Raw genomic sequence first — 17,004 nt, 5'->3', positions numbered from 1 at the left:
ATAAATATACAGCTAAACAAATCTATTTATATATATTCATAATATCATTTACAGTCATATTAAATTTTGATTCTTATTAGACCCAACTCCTTTTTCCATAACCACCATCTGATTTTACTTAATATTGTTGCTAAAATCCATTTACCATTAAACATAATTTCATTTATTCTTTTATTCCATATAACAAAATAACGTTTTATTTATTTTTTTTAACATATTCTTTATTTCTGTTCTTATAATATCCATATTTAATCATGTCCATGTTTATTTTATCCATTTCTTTTATATCTTTGAACATTTTTCTTTACATAGTTTTTACTATTACTTTTTAACTCTTTTACATTTTAAAAACACATGCTCTGCAGTTTCTTTTTCTTGACAATGTGAACCTACTCTAACTCTTTTCTTTTTATATGGCGTATTTCCTTTTACTGGCAGTTTATTTACTACCAGTCTCCACAATAAATATTGACATTTTACTTTCTGATTACAATATTTGCTTCTTATTTTTTGCTTCAGTTTTTTCATCTTTTAGATTTTCTCATGGTTTTACATACTAAAGTTTTATCATTACACTCTTATACTATACTTTGCTATGTTTTTCTGTATCATCAATTTTTATTTTCCACAAAAATATTTTTTCTTGGTAACGTTATTTTTTTTCATTTATACATTCATTTTCTTTCTCTTTTTTACCATACCCCAAAATGTATCATACTTATATTTATACAGTTTTACTACTAATGTCTCCTCTTTTTCATTAATCCAGTTTAACATTTTTTATACAAATTTAATGAAGCAGCATATACCAGTAGGTTAATTAACCTTAAGCCTCCTTTCTAATTATTTACATATAAAACTCCTCTTTTTACTTAATTTTGTTCATTTATATGGGGTTGTAGATGACACTTTCTGCAATAATTTTTCAGCTTCACAACATAATTACACCTGCTAAGTATGCTATTTTCCCCTTCAGTACTGAATTTATCAAACATGCCTTTTTTCTGAATGATAATTTATATGTTCTCCAGAAAAGATGTTTGTTTTATTTCTTCTATTGTTTTTTCCAGTGAATGGGAAGTCCCAACATCCTGACCTGTTGTTGATCAGACCTAATGTTGGAATTAAGAAGTGTGATCACCTTCGGATAAAAACTGTCTTTGAATCTAGTAGTCCTGCATCGAATACTGCGGTATCTTTTACCAATTACAGGCTCATAAACAGACTGTTTGTAGGATGAGTTGCATCATTTAGTATTTTGGTGGGTCTCTTTATGCTCCTTGATGTATAAAGATACTGGATTGTGAGCCAACTAATGCCAGTTATCCTCTCAGCAACCCTCACCACTCTGTGTAGTAATTTCTTATCTGCGACCTAAAAGCTCCCATACCATACCGAAAAATTGGATGTTAACATGCTTTCAATTGCTGCTCTGTAGAAGGTGTAAAGTGCTGACAGTGGTAGTTTCGCCTTTTTGAGTCTTCTCAAAAAGTGAAATTGTTGGTGTGCTTTTTTCACTATGTGGCAGGTGTTCCCAGACCAAGAGAGATCATCAGAGATATGAACTCCGAGGAATTTGATGCTGCATACCCTTTCCACCATCTCACCGTTGATCAGGAGCAGTGTATGGGGTGTTTGCCTCTTACTGTAGTGTATGATGATCTCTTTTGTTTTATTGACAACCCTGAGGAACACCTATTACAAGTCATGTTACCAGAGTTTTTTGTCTTGCATGTCTGAAAAAAGCATTTCCTCTAAATTACAGGACTGTTCCTGACATTAATTCTTTCAGTGCCAACCTGTGGACACCTTACTCATGCTGCAACACTAAAGTCTCCTTTATGGTTAATTGTTAATTCAAATCAGACTTTCAAGGCCTTGAATTATAAGAGGAGAGCCATTGCCTAAATATTAGTAGAATGTAGATGTATTTCATCTTGTATTCATTTTATCGTTTAGTCTACTATGGTGTATATTCTCTTACTGTTAGCTTATGTTCAGTTTCTGTTCTTATATTTTGTTTGCATTATTTTTTTATTATAATGCATGTAATTTAATTTGTCTTTGCTTCTAGCATAGGACACGAATGAAGCTGGTTCTTCAGATCAGTCCATTTACCTGATATACGATAGTAATGAAACTAGGAAGGAATTAACTGACTGTTTCTTAACTTAAATGCAAGGAATGTAGTTGGATCTGAAGTCTATCCCCCACTAAAAACACACACAAGCAGTCTGGCTATTTGTTTGTCCTAAGAGTAGACCCCAGACAAAGGGTGAGATAAAAACATATCAGGTACAGTCTGTAGATAAGTTTTTGTTTTCTAGATTCCTGTTCCTTTATTGATATTCACGTGCATTCTTGATATGTTGACAGTTTTCTACAAGCTTGATGCCTCATCAAAGCTGCTAGTTCCTAAACCTGCCATGGTTACACTGCTTGCTAAAAACTAAAGTAAAATTTTACACACTAAACACACAAAAAATAAGCTGACACTCACCACAAATACCATAACCAAACTAAAACAAACTTCTAATCCAGATTCTACAGTTTAAAAATAAGTAAAACAAAATGTGTAAAAAATTAAAAATGAAATGCATTTTGTATTCATTACGATTTAAATAATAAAGTAAATGTACACCCAAAATCCCCATTTATAATTTCCACAAAACTGCATTGCTGCCTTGATCAACCCCCTGAAAATTCAGTTTGTTCTTCTTAAATTGAAAAAAACTTTAAGATTAAAAAAAAACTTAATTCTGTTGGAACTATCTGGAGGTAAACCAACCAAAATGTAATTTAACTAACTAAATCACAAAATTTAGAAAAATACCAATTCTGACATAATGGTACATAATGATGACTATACTGTCGAACTGCATACACACAGACACACACATACACATAAACAGGTCTGACAGTACAGAAAAAGATTACAGTTGACCTCAGAACTATTGTACGACACTCCATTCTTGGGGAGAAAAAAAATCTTACTCAAGCTACCTAAAGTCTTTAGAAGCAAAGTAAAGCTCATAGTAATCAGTGGTAAACATTTACTATAAAAACACCAAAAATGGATAAATGGAGTACACAGGAGTCTTCTTTGTATGATACATGAAATATTTTCTACCATAGGATTAAGGAACTGTATTCATAACTTGTGGCTTCAGATAATGCCATGTATCACACACCAGAGGGAAATGTATTCCGTGTGTGTGTGTGTGTGTGTGTGTGTGTGTGTGTGTGTGTGTGTGTGTGTGTGTGTGTGTGTGTGTGTGTGTGTGTGTGTGTGTGTGTGTGTGTGTATATGTAGCTCTGTGTGTGTGCGTGTGTGTGCGTGTGTGTGTGTGTGTGTGTGTGTGTGTGTGTGTGTGTGTGTGTGTGTGTGTGTGTGTGTGTGTGTGTATGGGCACATGCACAGCCAGTCATTATCCATGATTTCTGATTAACTACTGTTCTCTTATGGTGTATTTTGTCTTTATGTACTATAACTAAGATAGTAAACCATTATAACCATAATTTCAAATTCTTGGAAGGATTCTTTTTTTAATCTTATGGTATATAATTGTTCTGATTTGCAGGGTATGCCATCCCAATCGATCATCTTTTTGTATTTATTAAGAAGGATGTGACAATTACATCTGTAGGTCTTGAAGGAGAAATGACAGTACAGAAATGTAAGGTTCCAGACAGCAGAATCAGAAGTAAGTACAATTCTAGATAATTTCCTTTTTTAACTTGTCCTGCATGTTGCTATGAACAAATTAAGAAATCATAGGATGCAAAGGACAAAAGCACCCCAGCTTTAAATAGTGGATCCAGATGGATAGGCATGTTTTCTGAAGTACGTGCAGTTTGACAGGCCTACAAAGACTGCTGTTTAATTTTCTGTGGCTGCTTTTTAAACCTTTTGCCTTCAGAATGTGGTGAGCTGTGTTTATCATGTATAGCAGAGGCTGAAGGACTCAAGGGTGGGTAGAGATGAGCAGAAGAAGAACAACAGTTGGGACTAATGGAACAAACCAGCATTGTTGTAGTGCTGAATGTTGAGTGAGATCAGTACTATAGAACATGGTGTGGTACTGAAGGCTGGGGGTTGAGCAGTAATACAGGACATGGTGTGGTACTGAAGGCTGGGGAGTGAGCAGTACTATAGAACATGGTGTGGTACTGAAGGCTGGGGGTGAGCAGTACTTCAGAACATGGTGTGCTACTGAAGGCCTTGAGTGAGCAGTACTACAGAACATGGTGTGCTACTGAAGGCTGGGAGTGAGCAGTACTACAGAACATGGTGTGGTACTGAAGGCTGGGAGTGAGCAGTACTACAGAACATGGTGTGGTACTGAAGGATGGGGTAGCAGTACTACAGAACATGGTGTGGTACTGAAGGCTGGGGGTGAGCAGTACTACAGAACATGGTGTGGTACTGAAGGCTGGGGGTAAAAAGTACTGCAGAACATGGTGTGGTACTGAAGGCTGGGGGTGAGCAGTACTGCAGACCATGGTGTGGTACTGAAGGCTGGGGATAAGTAGTACTACAGAACATAGTGGTACCGAAGGCTAGGGGTGAGCAGTACTACAGAACAAGGTGTGGTACTGAAGGCTGGGGGTGAGCAGTACTGCAGAACATGGTGTGGTACTGAAGGCTGGGGATAAGCAGTACTACAGAACATAGTGGTACTGAAGGCTAGGGGTGTGCAGTACTACAGAACAAGGTGTGGTACTGAAGGCTGAGGGTGAGCAGTACTACAGAACATGGTGTGGTTCTGAAGGCTGGGCGTGAGCAGTACTACAGAACATGGTATGGTACTGAAGGCTGGGGTGAGCAGTAATGCAGAACATGGTGTGGCACTGAAGGCTGGGATGAGCAGTACTACAGAACATGGTGTAGTACTGAAGGCTGAGGGTGATCAGTAATACAGAACATGGTGTGGAACTGAAGGCTGGGGGTGAGCAGTACTACAGAACATGGTGTGGTACTGAGGGCAGGGGGTGAGCAGCACTGTAGAACATGTGTTACTGAAGGCTGGGGGAGAACAGTACTGCAGAACATGGTGTGGTACTGAAGGCTGGGGTGAGCAGTAATGCAGAACATGGTGTGATACTGAAGGCTGGGATGAGCAGTACTACAGAACATGGTGTAGTACTGAAGGCTGAGGGTGATCAGTAATACAGAACATGGTGTGGTACTGAAGGCTGGGGGTGAGCAGTACTACAGAACATGGTGTGGTACTGAAGGCTGGGAGTGAGCAGTACTACAGAACATGGTGCGGTACTGAAGGATGGGGTAGCAGTACTGCAGAACATGGTGTGTTACTGAAGGCTGTGGATGAGTAGTACTACAGAACATTGTGTGGTACTGAAGGCTGGGGGTGAGCAGTACTACAGATCATGGTGTGGTACTGAAGGCTGGGAGTGAGCAGTACTACAGAACATGGTGAGGTACTGAAGGCTAAGGGTGAGCAGTACTACAGAACATGGTATGGTACTGAAGGCTGGGGGTGAGCAGTAATACAGAACATGGTGTGGTGCTGATGGCTGGGGGTGAGCAGTACTACAGAACATGGTGTGGGACTGAAGGCTGGGGGTGAGCAGTACTACAGAACATGGTGTGGTACTGAAGGCTGGGGGTGAGCAGTAATGCAGAACATGGTGTGGTGCTGAAGGCTGGGGGTGGGCAGTACTGCAGAACATGGTGTGGTGCTGAAGGCTGGGAGTGAGCAGTACTGTAGAATGTGGTGTGGTACTGAAGGCTGGGTGTGAGCAGTACTACAGAACATGGTGTGGTACTGGGGGCAGGTGGTGAGCAGCACTGCAGAACATGTGTTACTGAAGGCTGGGGGAGAACAGTACTGCAGAACATGGTGTGGTACTGAAGTCTAGGGGTGAGCAGTACTAAAGAACATGATGTGGTACTGAAGGCTGGGGAGGAGTGGTACTACATAATGTGGTGTAGTACTGAAGGCTGGGGATGAGCAGTACTGCAGAACATGGTGTGGTACTTAGGGCTGGGGCTGAGCAGTACTACAGAACATGGTGTGGTACTGAAGGCTGGGAGTGAGCAGTACTACAGAACATGGTGTGGTACTGAAGGATGGGGTAGCAGTACTATAGAACATGGTGTGGTACTGAAGGCTGGGGGTGAGCAGTACTACAGAACATGGTGTGGTACTGAAGGCTGGGGATGAGCAGTTCTACAGAATATGGTGTGGTACTGAAGGATGGGGGTGAGTAGTACTACAGAACATGGTGTGGTACTGAAGGCTGGGGGGTGAACAGTACTGCAGAACATGATGTGGTACTGAAGGATGTGGGTGAGCAGTACTTAAGAACATGGTGTGGTACTGAAAGCTGGGGGTGAGCAGTACTGCAGATCCTGGTGTGGTACCGAAGGCTGTATGGTGAGCAGTACTACAGAACATGGTGTGGTACTGAAGGCTGGGGTGTGCAGTACTGCAGAACATGCTTTGGTACTGAAGGCAGGGGGTGAGCAGTACTGCAGAACATGGTGTGGTACTGAAATCTGGGGTGAACGGTACTAAAGGACATGATGTAGTACTGAAGGCTGGGGGTGAGCAATACTATAGAACATGGTGTGGTACTGAAGGCTGGTGTTGAGCAGTACTGCAGAACATGGTGTGGTACTGAAGGCTTGGTTTAGCAGTACTGCTGAACATGATGTGGTTCTGAAGGCTGAAGGTGAGCAGTACTGCAGAACATGGTGTGGTACTGAAGGCTGGGAGTGAGCAGTACTGTAAAATGTGCTGTGTTACCGAAGGCTGGATGTGAGCAGTACTACAGAACATGGTGTGGTACTGAGGGCAGGGGTGAGCAGTACTGCAGAACATGTGGTACTGAAGGCTGGGGGTGAACAGTATTGCAGAACATGGTGTGGTACTGAAGGCTGGGGTGAGCAATACTACACAAAATGGTTTGGTACTGAAGGCTAGGGGTGAGCAGTACTACAGAACATGGTGTGGTCCTGAAGGCTGGGGATGAGCAGTATTTCAGAACATGGTGTTGTACTGAAAAATGGGGGTGAGCGGTACTACAGAACATGGTGTGGTACTGAAGGCTGGAGGTGAGCAGTAATGCAGAATATGGTGTGGTACTGAGGGCAGGGGTGAGCAGTACTGCAGAACATGTGGTACTGAAGGCTGAGGGTGAACAGTACTGCAGAACATGGTGTGGTACTGAAGGCTGAGGGTGAACAGTACTGAAGAACATGGTTTGGTACTGAAGGCTGGGGTTGAGCAGTACTTTCAGAACATGGTGTGGTACTGAAGGGTGGGGGTGAGCAGTACTGCAGAACATGGTGTGGTATTGAAGGCTGGGGTCAGCAGTACTAACACAAAATGGTGTGGTACTGAAGGCTATGGGTGAGCAGTACAACAGAACATGGTGTGGTACTGAAGGCTGGGGATGAGCAGTACTACAGAAAATGGTGTGGTACTGAAGGCTGGGAGTGAACAGTACTACAGAACATGGTGAGGTACTGAAGGCTAAGGATGAGCAGTACTGCAGAACATGGCATGGTACTGAAGACTATCAGTGAGCAGTACTACAGAAGGTGGTGTGATACTGAAGGCTGGGGATGAGCAGTTCTACAGAACATGGTGTGGAACTGAAGGCTGGGGGTGATCAATACTATAGAACATGGTGTAGTACTGAAGGCTGGAGGGTGAGCAGTACTGCAGAACATGGTGTGGTATTGAAGGCTGGGGTGAGCAGTACTTAGATAACATGGTGTGATACTGAAAGCTAGGGGTGAGCAGTACTGCAGATCATGGTGTGGTACCGAAGGCTGTATGGTGAGCAGTACTACAGAACATGGTGTGGTACTGAAGGCTGGGGTGTGCGGTACTGCAGAACATTCTGTGTTACTGAAGGCAGGGGGTGAGCAGTACTGCAGAACATGGTGTGGTACTGAAGTCTGGGGTGAACAGTACTACAGAATATGGTGTGGTACTGAAAGCTGGGGGTGAGCAGTGCTGCAGAACATGATGTGGTACTGAAGGCTGAGGGTGAGCAATACTACAGAACATGGTGTGGTACTGAAGATTGGGGGTGAGCAGTACTGCAGAACATGGTGTGGTACTGGAGGCTAGGGGTGAGCAGTAGTACAGAGCATGGTGTGTTACTGAGGGCTGGGGATATGCAGTGCTTCAGAACATGGTGTGGTACTGAAGGTTGGGTTGGGCAGTACTACAGAACATGGTGTGGTACTTAAGGCTGGGGGTGAAATGTACTGCAGAACATGGTGTGGTACTGAAGGCTGGGTATAAACAGTATTACAGAACATAGTGGTACTGAAGGCTAGGGGTGAGCAGTACTACAGAACATGGCGTGTTACTGAAGGCTGTGGGTGAGCAGTACTGCAGAACATGGTTTATACTGAAGGCTGGGGTGAGAGCCCTACAGAACATGGTGTGGTACTGAAGGCTGGGGGGTGAGCAATACTACATAACATGGTGTGGTACGGAAGGCTGGGGGTGAGTAGTACTACAGAACATGTTGTGGTACTGAAGGCTGGTGGGTTGAGCAATACTGCAGAACATGGTGTAGTACTGAAGGCTGGCAGTGAGCAGCACTACAGAACATGGTGTGGTACTGAAGGCTGAGAGTGAACAGTACTGCAGAACATGGTGTGGTACTGAAGGCTGGGAGTGAGCAGTACTGCAGAACATGGTGTGGTACTGAAGGCTGGAGGTGAGCAGTACTACAGAATATGGTGTGGTACCGGAAGGCTGGAATTGAGCAGTACTGCAGAACATGATGCGGGACTGAAGGCTGTGGGTGAGCAGTACTACAGAAAATGGTGTGGTACTGAAGGTTGGGGTGAGTAGTACTGCAGAACATGGTGTGGTACTGAAGGCTGGGAGTGAGCAGTACTGTAGAATGTGCTGTGGTACTGAAGGCTGGGTGTGAGCAGTACTACAGAACATGGTGTGGTACTGAGGGCAGGGGGTGAGCTGTACTGCAGAACATGTGGTACTGAAGGCTGTGGGTGAACAATACTGCAGAACATGGTGTGGTACTGAAGGCTGGGGTGAGCAGTACTACAGAACATGGTGTGGTACTGAAGGCTAGGGGTCAGCTGTACCACAGAACATGGTGTGGTACTGAAGGCTAGGGGTGAGCAGTATTACAGAACATGGTGTGATACTGAAGGCTGGGGATGAGCAGTACTACAGAACATGGTGTGGTACTGAAGGCTGGGGACGAGCAGTACTGCGGAACGTGGTGTGGTACTGAAGGCTGGGGATGAGCAGTACTGCAGAACATGGTGTGGTACTGAAGGCTGGGGGTGAGCAGTACTACAGAAGATGGTGTGGTACTGAAGGCTGGGAGTGAGTAGTTCTACAGAACATGGTGTGGTACTGAAGGCTGGGGTGAGCTGTACTGCAGAACATGGTGTGGTACTGAAGGCTGGGGATAAGAATCACAGAAGAGTGTGGTGTGGCAATGAATGCCAGAGCTTTATGAAATGGGAAATGCCTGAGCAGAAAGGACAATTACTGGAAGACACTGAGGAAAAGAAGATGTGTTATGCAGCTTGTAGCACAGCTAGAAATGTTTATGTTCTGTCATATTGTTGGATGCAGTTGAGCTAAGTCATTTGGGGATTGAATGACTGCTCCTAACATGCAGTCATCTGCTGCAGTCTTAGTTAGCCAGAACCCTTTGGTATTGGCTTTTACTTCAGAAAAATAGTTGCCAAACAGGAGAAATCTCAATATAGAGCCCTGGGGAACTTTATTGGGACTGGTTTCTTTGTGGAGGTAACTTCCCCCGTTTTTTGATTATCTCTGTCCTGTTTATGATTAAAGTTCATTGTCCTTATAATTCTCATCTGCAAATCCATGGTACATATTATAAGCTGCCTTGTAAACTACGACATCAAAAATCTCATTAGACTTAAGCCACAGCATTTTGGCCTTGTAAAAGGAAGGCCCTGCCTAATCAGCCTGGTTAAATTCTTTGAGAGGACTACATAGGCTGTCAACAGCTGTCATGCTGTTCATATGGTGCATCTTGACCAGGCCAAGGCGTTTGACACCATGCCTCATGCTGGCATATTAAGCTGATCACTTTAAAAATAGATCCTTATGTAGTCAGATGCTAGCAAACTGGATAAAAAACAAAACCTGCGTAGTACGAGTGGTAGGCACCTCATCAGAATTTATAAAAATAATCAGTGGTGGGGTGGGAGGTTGGCATAACGGTTAAGGTGTTTACCTTGCAAACACAAGGTGCAGGGTTTGATTCTAACATGGGGTAGTTGGCAAGGCTTAAAATGACCCACAAGGGCAGTTAGCCTAGTAGTAATCTATGAACCTAATCTATGAACCTATGGTGTACCCAGGGCTCAGTGTTGGGACTCTCCATTTCAGCGTTTACTTTTCTGATCTCCATACTGGAAACCAAGACCTCTTGCTAGGTTTGCAGAGCACTAGAAATTGGGAGTTACTGTCAAGTCCCACTCTAATACCTAAGTAATGCAGTGATGCAGAGGTTGCAATTGTCACCTCACAAGAAGAGGTTCTTTAGTTCGATTCTCAGCTTGGGTGTCTTTTGTGCAGAGTCTGCATGTCCTCCCTGCATTCACTTGGGTTTTGTCTTGGTGCTCCGGTTTTCTTCCACTTTCCAAAGACATGTTTCTGAAGCTTTTCTCCCTGGGCCTCCACTGAAAATGGGCTCTGTCCCTGTCAGACTTTTCTGGTAAACAAATGTTAAAACAAATTTCAGCAAGAACATAACACCCACAAATAACTGATGTGTACTGAAAATGTTCTCAAAGTAAATGAAAAAGCTGCAATATTGTCACATCTGGTAGAATCCCCCTTTCACCATACTGCATAGACCATACCCCACTTCAAAGTGAAAATGCAGTTAGGGACATTTGATTATGAGTTGACAATTCTCTCACTTTTGGTCATCATGTGACAGTAGGAGTCAGAAAATCCTTCTGTTTAGTGCAGATAATTACCAAGAGAATATCACAGATCTAAAGAGGACATTGTTATTTTACTGATGGCATTGATTAGGCTAGTTATTTAGTGAAAGATCCTGTTTGGGAATGTACCTCACTATAGATGTCAAACAACTAGAATGACCAAAAGGTTCACAACAAAGACAACCATGAACTTAAAGACCCAGAGCTACCATGTGAATCACTGCCCCTTTATTCAGCACCTTACCGACTATTGAAAGGAAATCTGTACATTGCCTTGTACCTCCAAATCTAAAAGTTCACAAAAAGCAAGAGCAGGAGAGAAATCTTCGCTGGCAAATAAATAAAATGCGATGGAGTGAAAGACTCTTACGGCACCTCCCCCACCTCTAGAACAGACCACCCCTGCATATTAAGCAGTGTGATACACTATCTTTCATGTGGAACGAAGATGGCTGGATGGGCACCCAAAAACTCACCCCAAACTTGACGAACTCAGCCCTCCTATAGAAAGTGTATATGGCCTAATGGTGGGTACTGGCAAGAAGTAAATGGTCGTGAGAGTCAATTACCTTGAAATTCCTGTGACTCACAGATCAGCTTAATTGCTGTCTAACCATCTGTGTCACATGCATCGCAGTACAATCACTTCTGAAGTATCTGAGTTGCAACATCTTGTCACAGTGCAGTGCATGATGGGTATTAAAGTTTCCTCTGATGATTATAAACACCCTCATCGTTATTACAACTTGTAAACAAATGGATTGTGTCTACATCTAGGGATGTCATTGTCCCACTTTATTCAGCCCTCATTCGGAGAAATATTTTAATATATGCCCTCTTTGGTATGTATCTGTCCAGACACATGGAACAACTGGAACACCCACAGAAATATCTTGCTAAAAGAATAAAAAGGCCTAAACAGCATGTCTTACATGGACTGACTCAAAACCCCATCGCTATACCCTGTGTCGTGCAGAATGCTAAGAGGTGGTCTGTGTTTGGCACACAAGGCATCCTCCAACCCATTACTAATAAATATACTGCACAAACGTAAGGCAAATGGCATAAGAAATACTCAGTCTAGGGATCAAAACCTCTTCTGAAACATCAACAAAATGATTTGGAGGCACGGGTATATCTCACTGAAGCTAAAGGCAATTAATAATCCTTATTCAGCTAAGTTTAAAAAGTATAGCACAGCAATGTTTGCTCTGTAGTATAGAACGCTGACACTAACTGCCTCTTACTTGTGCTTTGTCTGTTTTCATCTTGTAGCACTCTGCCCATTCCTGCTGAGCCTAAAAAAAATGCAGTTCCCAACAAGAGACCCTCCAGTAATGCGATATTGATTGGAAGCATTGCCCTACAGCAGTAAAGTATGCAGTTCTTCTACTGTAAATTGATATAGTCGTTGCAAATAATTATGCTCTCTACACCTTTTGTTTAACTAATGACATTGTTACTACAAAAGTAAAGGACAGTACAGTTTTATACAGTGAAAGACCGAAGTCGAACACTCTACCGTGAATAGAATATCCCTAGCTCATAAATAAGTACCCCCTGCCCTCCCCAAACCACTGCTATTGTGAATTAAGCCTTCTGACTTCCCACACTAGTTTTTCTTTTCTTCTCCTCCTCCATACCTCACACTCCTTACCTAGTATCTTAGTGTTCAAACCCCCATTCTTACCCTTCCTCTGAGACCTTCCCTCACCTAGCTTGTATTGTGTAATGATTTGCTACTTCTCCTGCCTCAGGTGTAGCCCCGCTCCATTCGCCCTTGCTCCACTCGGGCTCACTTCACTCCCCCTCCCCCATTCTCACCCACCCCGATATCACCTCCTTTATAGTTAACCACCTAGTCCCACCCTACTTCAAAACCAAACCTCTTCCTCCCCAGCATTTCTGACTACTTCCTCTCTTACTCAGTAGGTCTCACCTATCATACTTCACCCCCTCCCCCACTTACCTTACATAATTTGTACTCTATCACCTATTACACTAATACTACTCTATCATCAAATATCACCAGATACTACTCCACTAAAATGTCTAGTCAATGTTTTTCAACCTTCTCATTTCTACTTCTACCCCCTCTATCCCTTCTTTTAATACTCACATCACCCTACAACCACTTACACTCTTATACACTTACACCCCTCCCCCACAAATCCAGACAGTAGTAATTCCCTAAGCAATCATCTATCCTACTGTATTTCATAATCTATCTTGACTTCAAACATTCCCAAGTCTAAGGTCCAAATACCTCCCCAAAACACCACATTATCTAGATCAAAACCTAAGCCCTACATACTTACTTATCACAAACTCAAATTCATCTACTGTAACTGTAACATTCTCCTAGCTGGTGACATTCATCCTAATCCTGGCCCCAAACCCCATACACCTAACCTCTCAAACTTTAACTCCAATCCTCCTCCAAACAAACACATCTCCTACTGTATGAATACTAGAAGCATTTTAAACAAAGTAAGTGAACTACATGCTTGGATCTCCCATCATACTCCTGATATCCTAGTACTTACCGAAACTTGGGTAAAATCCCAACACCTTGATAGAGACTTTCGTCCCTCCGTCTATAGTGTACATCACCTAGACAGACAAAAGAAGAAAGGAGGTAGCATTGCTATAGTACATAAGAACCTCCTAACTACTTCAAACACTAAATCACGTTTTTCAGCTTTCCCCCCACGCCGAACTCTTATCAGTAAATCTAAGACTAAATGAATACTCCACCATTACTATAGTGGCAATTTACATACCTCCAGGAAACAACATTCCCCTACTAAAAAACATACTTGCCTATATCTCCAACAATATTTCCAATGAAACTATTATACTTGGAGACATCAACATAAACTGGTTATCTCTCTGCTCTCCTAACCCATCCTCACACATAAATCTCTATGGATTTACTATCTTAATCACTGATCCCACCCATACCAATAACTGTCATTCGACCACTAGTCTCATTCACTGGATACTAGTCTCTCACCCTTCCAAATGTCACAACCCTGAAACCCTCTCAAACTCCCTAAGTGATCACTGTTCTATAAAAGTTCTCAGATACACACCCCAATATCATAAACCCCATAGGTCCATAAAATGCCACAAACCAACAAACTTTGACCCTGTACTCTTCAGATCTTTCGTCTCTGAAGTAAAATGGACACCCTTACAACATCTTCCCTTAGATGAGGCGGTTCAGTTTTTTAACTCAGCATTCCTAAATATTCTCATTTCCCTTGCACCTCTCCAAATAGTTTGTATTAAATCAAACCCAGCTCCTTGGTTAACTAAAAATACATGGGCATTACTAAAAAATAGGGATAAGGCATGGAAAACCTGGACAAAAAACAAACTCCAACCAGACTTGCAAAAGTATAAACAATTAAGAAATTTGTCCAAAATACAAATAAATACAGACAAGAAAAACTTCTATTTTAATGCACCCTCCACCTTTAAATCAAATCCCAGCAAGTTCTGGAACTCAGTTAACCAAATATTGCACCCAGTCTCCCCAACCTCTCCACATCCATGTCCTCACAAAACACGAGGAAACTGCTGCAATCTTTAACTCTTTATTGATACAATAGCAAAACTGATTAACCCCATCCCCAACCAAGCGATCCATAATAACAATATGTATGTCACAGAACCACCACCAAAAAACAGCTCCATAAATTCTTTTTCCTTAAAACCAGTTTCCACCAACTCTATCAAAACACTGTTATCCAAATTAAAACCATGCTCCACATCTGCTGACAATATCCCTTCTTCTTTCCTACAGATCGCTGATGATCCCCTTGCTCTTCCAGTTTCTATACTAATTAATCATTCCATCTCAGAATCAACTGTTCCTATGATCTGGAAACAATTCTATACCCTTCCTATACATAAAGGAGGTAACTCGACAGATACATTCAACTTTAGACCTATTGCTATAATCGTACCTCTCTCCAAACGTCTAGAAAAATGTATACACAAACAAACAATGCAGTAGCTACTTCTAGAGAATCTACTCACATCTACTCAACATGGTTTTCATCCCAGCCATAGCACCACTGCAGCCCTCCTCTCTTTCCTTAATACTGTATCACTTGCCAGAGGCAACAATAAACTTATCTCCTGTCTGTTCTTAGACCTCTCAAAGGCTTTTGACACAGTCCTGCATACTCTCCTTCTGCAGAAACTCATAAACCTTAATTTCTCACCTGCTACTGTATCCTAGTTTAAAAGTTACCTCTCTGATTGCTACCAGTCAGTAAAATGGCATTCAGCTCACTCCCCCTTGCTCACCATTAAAACAGGTGTTCCACAAGGTTCCATCCTTGGTTCACTACTTTTCAATATCTCTACCAATGTTCTCTCCTCTTCCTCTCCTGACTCATCTATTGTACAGTATGCAGGTGATTCTACAGTTATCTCAGTCTCTGACTCTGTAACTCAACTTACATCAAGTACTCAAACTTCCCTTAACTCAGTAGAAAACTGGCTATCCAACAACCAACTTATTCTCAATCCAAACAAGACTAACCTGATACTCTTTCTTCCAAAAAACCTTCACCACATCAAATCATCCTTTACTATATGGTCTCTAAATAATACCCCCATACAGGTAGACAATAGCACAAAATTACTAGGCGTCATCCTTGATGACCACTTAAAGTTTGATTTACATATCAACAATTGCATTAAGAAAACACATCAGAAGCTGGGGTTACTGTACCGTAACAAGATATTTCTTAATAAGGAAGCTAAGTTAACCCTGTCTAACTCTTACCTTTTACCCACCTTATTCTATAGTTCTCAAATTCTAACTAACCTCAACACTGGACTATTAGCCAAACTATAAACAACTTATTTCAAGATTGCCAGATTTGCTGTACAGAATATATATAAGTCCCATCACTGTCTCTCCTTGAAAGAACTACACTGGCTTGAACTACCCAACCTTCTCCTACTAACTCAGACTCAGATCATTCATTTAATTCTCTAGAAACCCTCTTATTGTCCAACTCTCTGTTCTCTAATCTCTTACTGCACCCCAACAAGATCTCTCCATAGTTCCAGCCAAGGACTATTACAAATTCATAAACCTAGAACTAAAACAGGGCAAAATCTCTACAGTTTTAACGCTGCTAAGACTTGGAATAATCTACCACTAGGAATCAGGACCCTTCAACAACAAAAACAATTCAAAAGAGCCACGAAACAATACATACAAACTAAATGGATATGTCAGTGTAACCATCCCCCATAAACCTGTCTCCTCTAGCTCCTAACTCTGTCCTAGCTCCATCTCCTATCCCTCCTGACAACTGTATTCTACTTCTTATATCAGCACCCTCCAGATTTAATCACATATAAATATGTTTTTATTACTTTATTAGCTTCATTGTAATAAGGTTTTATGAGTCTTGCATTATGTACACCTTTTGTGACTTGTCTATGTATTATTACTTTGTATGTGACTCATGTAATCTCTCTTGGAGCTTTTCTCCTCTGGCCTCCGCTGAAAAAGGGCTACTTAGCTCAGTTGGATATTCCTGGTCATCAAATGTAAAATAAATAAATAAATAAAAATAAATAAGGAATAATCCCTAATGTTTCTGTAAACTTCTTAAAAATGGTACCACCTCTTAGGACCCTAAAAACATTTTCAATATACCTGCAAACAAATTGAGTGCTAATTTTACCTGAGAGACTTCATTCCAAAGCCACATATCCTTAATCCCTTAAACATCCTATTATCTCAAAGGAACATGCACTGAAGGTGTTTTCTAAGACAAAATATACTTCCTGCATGTTGCTTGACAATATATGTGGTTGTTTTATAAACATTACTAAGCGTGCACAGACTACACCACTCCTTGTACTGTTTAACGCATGTTTAGCTACAGGCTTTTTCCCTGACATTTGGAGCACTCCAGTGCCAATCACACTTCAAAAGGGAGGTCCTATCACCACCCCACGAATTATAGGTTCACAAGTCACCACTCCGGGAATTATAGGTTCATAAGTCA

At 41.8% G+C, this 17,004-nt stretch overlaps 1 protein-coding gene across 1 annotated transcript in view; it reads left to right on the top strand.

The window, feature by feature from the left end:
- LOC122798693 (zinc finger protein 271-like) overlaps positions 1 to 17,004 on the top strand; it is a 138,568-nt gene that overhangs the window by 70,458 nt on the left and 51,106 nt on the right. The window contains exon 3 of the mRNA XM_044067789.1: positions 3,582 to 3,704. Within this exon, the coding sequence (XP_043923724.1) occupies positions 3,582 to 3,704 (123 nt within the window). The remainder of the gene's footprint in view (positions 1 to 3,581; positions 3,705 to 17,004) is intronic.

This window comes from Protopterus annectens, chromosome 3.part1 (genome assembly GCF_019279795.1).
Source record: "Protopterus annectens isolate FY-2018-M chromosome 3.part1, PAN1.0, whole genome shotgun sequence".
In the NCBI taxonomy this organism is placed as follows: Eukaryota; Metazoa; Chordata; order Ceratodontiformes; family Protopteridae; genus Protopterus; species Protopterus annectens.
The sequence above is the reverse complement of the archived record's forward strand: the minus strand, read 5'-3'. Positions and strand labels throughout refer to the sequence as shown.